The sequence below is a fragment of the Anolis carolinensis genome, unplaced genomic scaffold, assembly GCF_035594765.1.
Source record: "Anolis carolinensis isolate JA03-04 unplaced genomic scaffold, rAnoCar3.1.pri scaffold_9, whole genome shotgun sequence".
NCBI lineage: Eukaryota > Metazoa > Chordata > Lepidosauria > Squamata > Dactyloidae > Anolis > Anolis carolinensis.
Genome location: NW_026943820.1, coordinates 27,244,816 through 27,252,814, shown reverse-complemented (window position 1 = coordinate 27,252,814; position 7,999 = coordinate 27,244,816). Strand labels below are relative to the sequence as shown.

At 45.2% G+C, this 7,999-nt stretch overlaps 1 protein-coding gene across 1 annotated transcript; it reads right to left on the bottom strand.

Annotated features, from left to right (window-relative positions):
- Window positions 1-112: 112 nt before the first annotated feature.
- On the bottom strand, window positions 113-7,371 carry agrp (agouti related neuropeptide). The gene is made up of 4 exons (XM_062961542.1): window positions 7,220-7,371; window positions 5,371-5,507; window positions 2,671-2,756; window positions 113-470 (listed from the first exon to the last, which is right to left on the bottom strand). The coding sequence occupies exons 2-4, from the start codon at window positions 5,480-5,482 to the stop codon at window positions 225-227; spliced, it is 444 nt and encodes a 147-aa protein (XP_062817612.1). The 5' UTR covers window positions 5,483-5,507; window positions 7,220-7,371; the 3' UTR covers window positions 113-224.
- Window positions 7,372-7,999: the final 628 nt, after the last annotated feature.

Sequence of the window (7,999 nt, the reverse complement as noted above, 5' to 3'; positions counted from 1 at the left end):
CCCTCCTATGCCGTGATTGGTCCGGCAGGGTCGGGAAAGGGGGCGGGGCTTCCCCATTGGTCGAGCGATAAATGAAAAGAGAGAGAGAGCGCGAGCCTTCCTCTCATCCGGGTCCTCCCTGCCCTTGAGGGGGCGGCGCACAAAACCACCCGGAAGCAGCTGGTTTGCGAGAGAAGGCGCTTTGTTTACAGCCGGAGGGAGGGAGGAGGGGCGGGGCTTAGTCGCTAGTCCCGCCCACAGGGTAAGGAGGCCTCGCCCACTGCGCGGGTCCCGAAGCGGCGGCAGAAGCAGTTGGACTGGAATAAGCGGCAGTAGCAGGCGGCGCAGGGGTCGCAGCAGGGCAGGCGGCGGCCCATGCACGACTCCTGGACGCGCACGCAGCGCCGGGCCGGGAGCAGGAGCGGAGCCAGCGGCGGGGAGCGGGACTCCCGCGGGAGGAGGAACCGGGGAGGAGGAGGAGGAGGAGGCACCTGCGAAGGAAAGAAGAAAAAAGAAATGGAAGGAAAGGATAATTAACACATTAGAGCAATGATGGGCCAAAATTAACAATAACAATAATGTTAATACAATACTAATATTGTGCTATGCCAATAACATAATATATTGAGAATACTATTATAATGTAATACAATATAATCTATACAGTAGAGTCTCACTTATCCAACACTCGCTTATCCAACGTTCTGGATTATCCAACGCATTTTTGTAGTCAATGTTTTCAATATATCATGATATTTTGATGCTAATTTCATCACTACAGTAATTACTACATAGCATTACTGTGTATTGAACTACTTTTTATTTCAAATTTGTTGTATAACATGATGTTTTGGTGCTTAATTTGTAAAATCATAAACTAATTTGATGTTTAATAGGCTTTTCCTTAATGCCTCCTTATTATCCAACATATTTGCTTATCCAACGTTCAGCCGGCCCGTTTATGTTGGATAAGTGAGACTCTACTGTATATATAAAAGAGTGATGGCATCACAGCGACCCACAAAACAACAAAACTACAGGCCCCCCAACCTCGAAATTTGACAAAACAACCCATCATCCACGCCTCTAGGTTGATACAACAAAAAGAAAAGAAAAATAAAGGGAGAGGAATAATTGCTTTTATCCAATTGCTGCCAGTTAGAAGGCTAAGCTCCTCCAACTTGGTCTCCTAGCAACCCAATAAAAAATAATAATAAACACTAAAAATTAATACAATAAAATACTATAATAACAGAAAATAACTAAAAATAATACAAGGAAATAATAAAATATAATAAATAAAAATATAACTTACAATAAAATTAATAAAAAATTGGAAATAACGTCAAATAAAAAATACACAACAATTTTCAACCAATACCACCACCAATTTGCCACAGCAACGCGTGGCCGGGCACAGCTAGTAGCTATATAATACATGTAATATTACTAATAATATTGCAGTATAGTGGTCTACTACAATATCTATATATATAAAAGGGTAATGAAATTTCGACCTAGGACAAAACAACAAAACTACACATTCCAGAAACACTAAACTAAACTTGGCAGCACAACCCCTCATCCATGCCTCTACATTAATACAACAAAAAGAAAAGAAAAATAAAGTCCTAATTAGAGGGAGAGGAATAATTGTTTTTATCCAATTGCTGCCAGTTAGAAGCCTAAGCTCCGCCCACTTGGTCTCCTAGCAACCCACTCAGCCCAGGGCACAGGCAGAGTTAGGCCTCACTTAGGCCTCTTCCCCACTGCCTATAAAATACAAATTATCTGATTTTAACTGGATTATATGGCAGTGTAGACTCAAGGCCCTTCCACACAGCTATATAACCCATTTATAATGGACTTAATGTCAGGAGAAAACCTTTACCCTTTACCTTAACTACCACCAATTCCTCAAGACTTTATTTCCCATACCACCAGACTTCACCACAGCGACATGTGTCCGGGCACAGCTAGTAGTAATATACAATGCTAATATTGTGCTATGCTAGTAATATAATACATTGTATCTCCTTCTAGCTATCTATATACAGTAGAGTCTCACTTATCCAACATAAATAGGCCGGCAGAATGTTGGATAAGCGAATATGTTGGATAATAAGGAGGGATTAAGGAAAAGCCTATTAAACATCAAATTAGGTTACGATTTTACAAATTAAGCACCAAAACATCATGTTATACAACAAATTTGACAGCAAAAGTAGTTCAATATGCAGTAATTCTATGTAGTAATTACTGTATTTACGAATTTAGCACCAAAATATCACAATGTATTGAAAACATTGACTACAAAAATGCATTGGATAATCCAGAATGTTGGATAAGCGAATCTTGGATAAGTGAGACTCTACTGTACAATGTATTATATTACTAGCATAGCACAATATTAGCATTGTATATTACTATATTGTACTAGACCACTATACTGCAATAGTATTGGTAAAATTACCAAGGAACAGAACAATTTTTCAAATTTTGTTACATACATAGTGTTATGAGTACTAATTGTCCACTTCTTTTGCCTTCCTTAGAATGAGGTCCAGAGGGAGTTCTCCATGGTGCTGAACTCTCCCTTCAAGGGGGCGTGGCCACGCTCTTGGGGGCGGGGCCACAATAAATGGAAACGCCCTTAAGGATCTTGGGGGGGGGGCATACTTCTGGTCTTACCTGGGGAGGTCCCATGAGGAAGGCGCCTGCTCCGTGGCCCACTTCCTCCTCTTCTTCTTCTTCTCTCAGTGGCAGAAGGTCCAGACCTGTGAAGGAGGATGAGGATGAAAGAGGCAGAGCCAATGGGGACCAGGCCACAGCCCTCCCTCCAGGGGTTTTGGACTCCAACTCCCACAATTCCTACAGCCAAGAAATGGACCAACTTCTGCCCTTCAGGTGTTTTGGATTCCAACTCCCACAATTCCTAACAGCCAAGGTATGGGCCAACTTATGGACTCCAACTCCCACAATTCCTACAGCCAAGAAATGGACCAACTTCTGCCCTTCAGGTGATTTGGACTCCAACTCCCACAATTCCTACAGCCAAGGCATGAGCCTCAAGGCTTTTCGTACTCCAACTCCCACAATTCCCATAGCCAAGGCATGGTCCTCCAGGTGTTTTGGACTCCAACTCCCACAATTCCTACAGCCAAGGCATGAGCCTCAAGGCTTTTCGTACTCCAACTCCCACAATTCCCATAGCCAAGGCATGGTCCTCCAGGTGTTTTGGACTCCAACTCCCACAATTCCTACAGCCAAGGCATGAGCCTCAAGGCTTTTTGGACTCCAACTCCCACAATTCCCATAGCCAAGGCATGGGCCTCCAGGTGTTTTGGACTCCAACTCCCACAATTCCTACAACCAAGGCATGGGCCTCCAGGTGTTTTGGACTCCAACTCCCACAATTCCCATAGCCAAGGCATGGCCCTCCAGGTGTTTTGGACTCCAACTCCCACAATTCCTACAGCCAAGGCATGAGCCTCAAGGCTTTTTGGACTCCAACTCCCACAATTCCTACAGCCAAGGCATGAGCCTCAAGGCTTTTTGGACTCCAACTCCCACAATTCCTACAGCCAAGGCATGAGCCTCCAGGTGTTTTGGACTCCAACTCCCACAATTCCTACAGCCAAGGCATGGGCCTCCAGGTGTTTTGGACTCCAACTCCCACAATTCCTACAGCCAAGGCATGGCCCTCCAGGTGTTTTGGACTCCAACTCCCACAATTCCTACAGCCAAGGCATGGGCCTCCAGGTGTTTTGGACTCCAACTCCCACAATTCCTACAGCCAAGGCATGAGCCTCAAGGCTTTTTGGACTCCAACTCCCACAATTCCTACAGCCAAGGCATGAGCCTCCAGGTGTTTTGGACTCCAACTCCCACAATTCCTACAGCCAAGGCATGAGCCTCCAGGTGTTTTGGACTCCAACTCCCACAATTCCTACAGCCAAGGCATGGGCCTCCAGGTGTTTTGGACTCCAACTCCCACAATTCCTACAGCCAAGGCATGGGCCTCCAGGTGTTTTGGACTCCAACTCCCACAATTCCTACAGCCAAGGCATGAGCCTCAAGGCTTTTTGGACTCCAACTCCCACAATTCCTACAGCCAAGGCATGAGCCTCAAGGCTTTTTGGACTCCAACTCCCACAATTCCTACAGCCAAGGCATGAGCCTCCAGGTGTTTTGGACTCCAACTCCCACAATTCCTACAGCCAAGGCATGGGCCTCCAGGTGTTTTGGACTCCAACTCCCACAATTCCTACAGCCAAGGCATGGCCCTCCAGGTGTTTTGGACTCCAACTCCCACAATTCCTACAGCCAAGGCATGGCCCTCCAGGTGTTTTGGACTCCAACTCCCACAATTCCTACAGCCAAGGCATGAGCCTCAAGGCTTTTTGGACTCCAACTCCCACAATTCCTACAGCCAAGGCATGAGCCTCAAGGCTTTTTGGACTCCAACTCCCACAATTCCTACAGCCAAGGCATGAGCCTCCAGGTGTTTTGGACTCCAACTCCCACAATTCCTACAGCCAAGGCATGGGCCTCCAGGTGTTTTGGACTCCAACTCCCACAATTCCTACAACCAAGGCATGGCCCTCCAGGTGTTTTGGACTCCAACTCCCACAATTCCTACAGCCAAGGCATGGCCCTCCAGGTGTTTTGGACTCCAACTCCCACAATTCCTACAGCCAAGGCATGGGCCTCCAGGTGTTTTGGACTCCAACTCCCACAATTCCTACAGCCAAGGCATGGCCCTCCAGGTGTTTTGGACTCCAACTCCCACAATTCCTACAGCCAAGGCATGAGCCTCAAGGCTTTTTGGACTCCAACTCCCACAATTCCCATAGCCAAGGCATGGGCCTCCAGGTGTTTTGGACTCCAACTCCCACAATTCCCATAGCCAAGGCATGAGCCTCAAGGCTTTTTAGACTCCAACTCCCACAATTCCCATAGCCAAGGCATGGGCCTCTAGATGTTTTGGACTCCAACTCCCACAATTCCTACAGCCAAGGCATGGGCCTCCAGGTGTTTTGGACTCCAACTCCCACAATTCCCATAGCCAAGGCATGAGCTTCAAGTTTTTTTGGACTCCAACTCCCACAATTCCTACAGCCAAGGCATGAGCCTCAAGTTGTTTTGAACTCCCACAATTCCTACAGCCAAGGCATGAGCCTCAAGGCTTTTTGGACTCCAACTCCCACAATTCCTAAAGCCAAGAAATGGACCAACTCCTGCCCTCCTGGTGTTTTGGACTCCCAACTACTGGCTGTTAGGAATTGTGTGAGTTGGAGTCCAAAATACCCAAAGAGAGAGCCAAAGTTAGCCCAAGCTTGCCTTGAATAAAGTTTTCTTTCGCAACTTTTGCTCCTTGTGGAGGCTGACCTGGATGGGCTTCTTCCTCTTCCAGGGAGGATGAGGATGAGGATGAGGCCAGGCCCAACGGAGTGGACAAAGGCCACAACAGCAACAGCAGCAGTGTTGTCATCGGGAGCATGATGGTCCTGGTTGGAGAAGAAACCCTGCATGAGAGAGAAATTAGAGAATCAGAGAGCCTTTAGAGTAGGCATGAGCAAACCTGGGCCCTCCAGGTGTTTTGGACTTCAACTCCCACAATTCCTAACAGCCGGTAGGCTGTTAGGAATTGTGGGAGTTGAAGTCCAAAACACCTGGAGGGCCCAAGTTTGCCCATGCCTACTCTAAAGGCCATCCAGTTCGACCTCCTTTAATATTAGTATTATTAATATTATTAGTAGGGTTTAGTCCTATTTGAATTGGTTTGAAGATGCTCAGTGTTGTGCTCTTCTCTGTAAGACAGTCAAGAAAGGAGTATATTTGAGGATCCCTTTCTTTCTGCTATGCAGGGAGAGCACAATCAAAGCACTCCCAACAGATGGCCAGCCAACCCTCTTAGGCATTGATCAGTTCATAAAGAAATAAGGCTTTAGGATGAAAGACTCAAGACTCCTACAGTTGGAAGGGCTCCCAAAGGCCATCCAGTCCAACCCCATTCTTTCTGCTTTGCAGGGAAAACACAATTAAAGCCCTCCCAACAGGTGGCCACCCATCCTCTGAGTGATAATAATAATAGTAAAAATAATAATATCAATCATAATTGAATCCTTTCTGCTTTACAGGGAAAACACAAAGCACTCCTGACAGATGGTCACCCAACCCTGGATTCAACAGTCCTAGATACTTGGGAAGTGTTCGACTTGTGATTTTGTGAAACGAAATCCAGCATATCTATCTTGTTTGCTGTGTCATACAATGTCGTTGTGTCAATAATAATAATAATAATAATGACAATTTTTATAATTAATAGTAGTGACACAAAGACATAATATCACACAGCAAACAAGATCTATATGCTGGATTTTGTATCACAAAATCACAAGTCAAACATATTATTATTATTATTATTATTATTATTATTATTATTATTATTATTATTATTAGAAACACAACAAGATGAGTCCACAGCAGACACTCTGCTGGCTGTTGAATTGGATCGTATTTTTTATTATTATTATTATTGAATCCTAAAGTTGGAAGAGACCCCCAAGGACATTGTGTTATAGAGAATCAGAGCACCAGAGAACCTCTAAAGGCCATCCAGTCCAACCCCCTTTGTTCTGCCATGCAGGGAAGGCACAATGAAAGCACGCCTGACAGGTGGCCACCCAACCCTGTATTCTAGGATTCTATAATAATAATAATAACATCATCATCATCATTATTATAGAGTTGGAAGAGACCCCCAAGGGTATTGCGTTATAGAGAATCAGGCCACCAGAGAGCCTCTAAAGGCCATCCAGTCCAACCTCCTTCGTTCTGTCATGCAGGGAAAACACAATTAAAGCACCCCAGGCAAATGGCCACCCAACCCTCCTTAAATACTGAATAGGTTCGTAAAGAAATAGGGCTGTAGGATGAAAGGCTGTAGGATGAAAGGGACCACCCAGTCCAACTCCTTTCTTTTTGCCTTTAGGCAGGGAAAGCACCATCAAAGCCGCTCCAACAGATGACCATTCAGCCTCATAGATATTATCAGATTCATCTACAATTACTGACTCTGAGCAAAGGCTCCTAGAGTTGGAAGGGAACCTTAAAGGACGTCCAGCCTGACCCCCTTCGTTCTGCCTTCATGCTGGGAAGGCACAATGAAAGCAGCCCCAACAGATGCCCGTCCAGCTTATGTTTCAAAGCCTATGATGGCTTTGAAAAGGCTTACCTGGAGGCGCAAGAGGCAGATGCTGGCTCCCTTCTTTCCTTCCTTCCTTCAGTCCGGGTTCGCCTCACAGGGGGCTTATATGGACACCCACCCAGCAGAGTGACCACATGACCGGAGGGGGGGGGGCTCCTGGAGAGGGAGGGGCTGGCTGATGAGCCCATCAATCATCCCATAGCATTGAGCCATGGCAGATAAATTGCTGTTCAACTGCATTAATTCTACAGTATAGATCAGGACATCCCTCCAGGTGTTGTGGACTCCAACTCCCACAATTCCTAACAGCCGGTAGGCTGTTAGGAATTGTGGGAGTTGGAGTCCACAACACCTGGAGGGCTGAAGTTGGGATAATCCTCAGAGGGATTAATAATAATAATAAATAATATTATTGTATTCCGCCTCATCTCCCTGAAGAGACTCACACGGGGACCAAGCCCAAAATACACCACAAAACACAACAACAAAGTACAATTAAAACATACAAACATATAAAATCCAAGGCATATAAAATACAATAAAAGCATACTCACAATAACCAACAGCCTTCTAGGTGCAGTGAGCATAATCGGGACTGGAGGAAAGAAAGTAAGATTTTTCAAGGGAAAAATATTCTTTTTACTGCGAATGTCACTGTCCTTTGTTTTGTATTTATATTGATGCATTGAACTAAATATAGGTTTAATGACATTTTTAAAAAATTGTATTACTATAACAGGAGATGCAGTAGAGTCTCACTTATCCAACACTCGCTTATCCAACGTTCTGGATTATCCAACGCATTTT

Coding starts and splice junctions, on each gene's coding strand:
- agrp (XM_062961542.1), bottom strand. CDS start 5,482: ATGCTCCCGATGACAACACTGCTGCTGTTGCTGTTGTGGCCTTTGTCC. Junction 2,757..5,370: donor AGAGGAAGAAGCCCATCCAG/GTCAGCCTCCAC, acceptor CCTCCTTCACAG/GTCTGGACCTTCTGCCACTG. Junction 471..2,670: donor TCCTCATGGGACCTCCCCAG/GTAAGACCAGAA, acceptor TTTCCTTCGCAG/GTGCCTCCTCCTCCTCCTCC.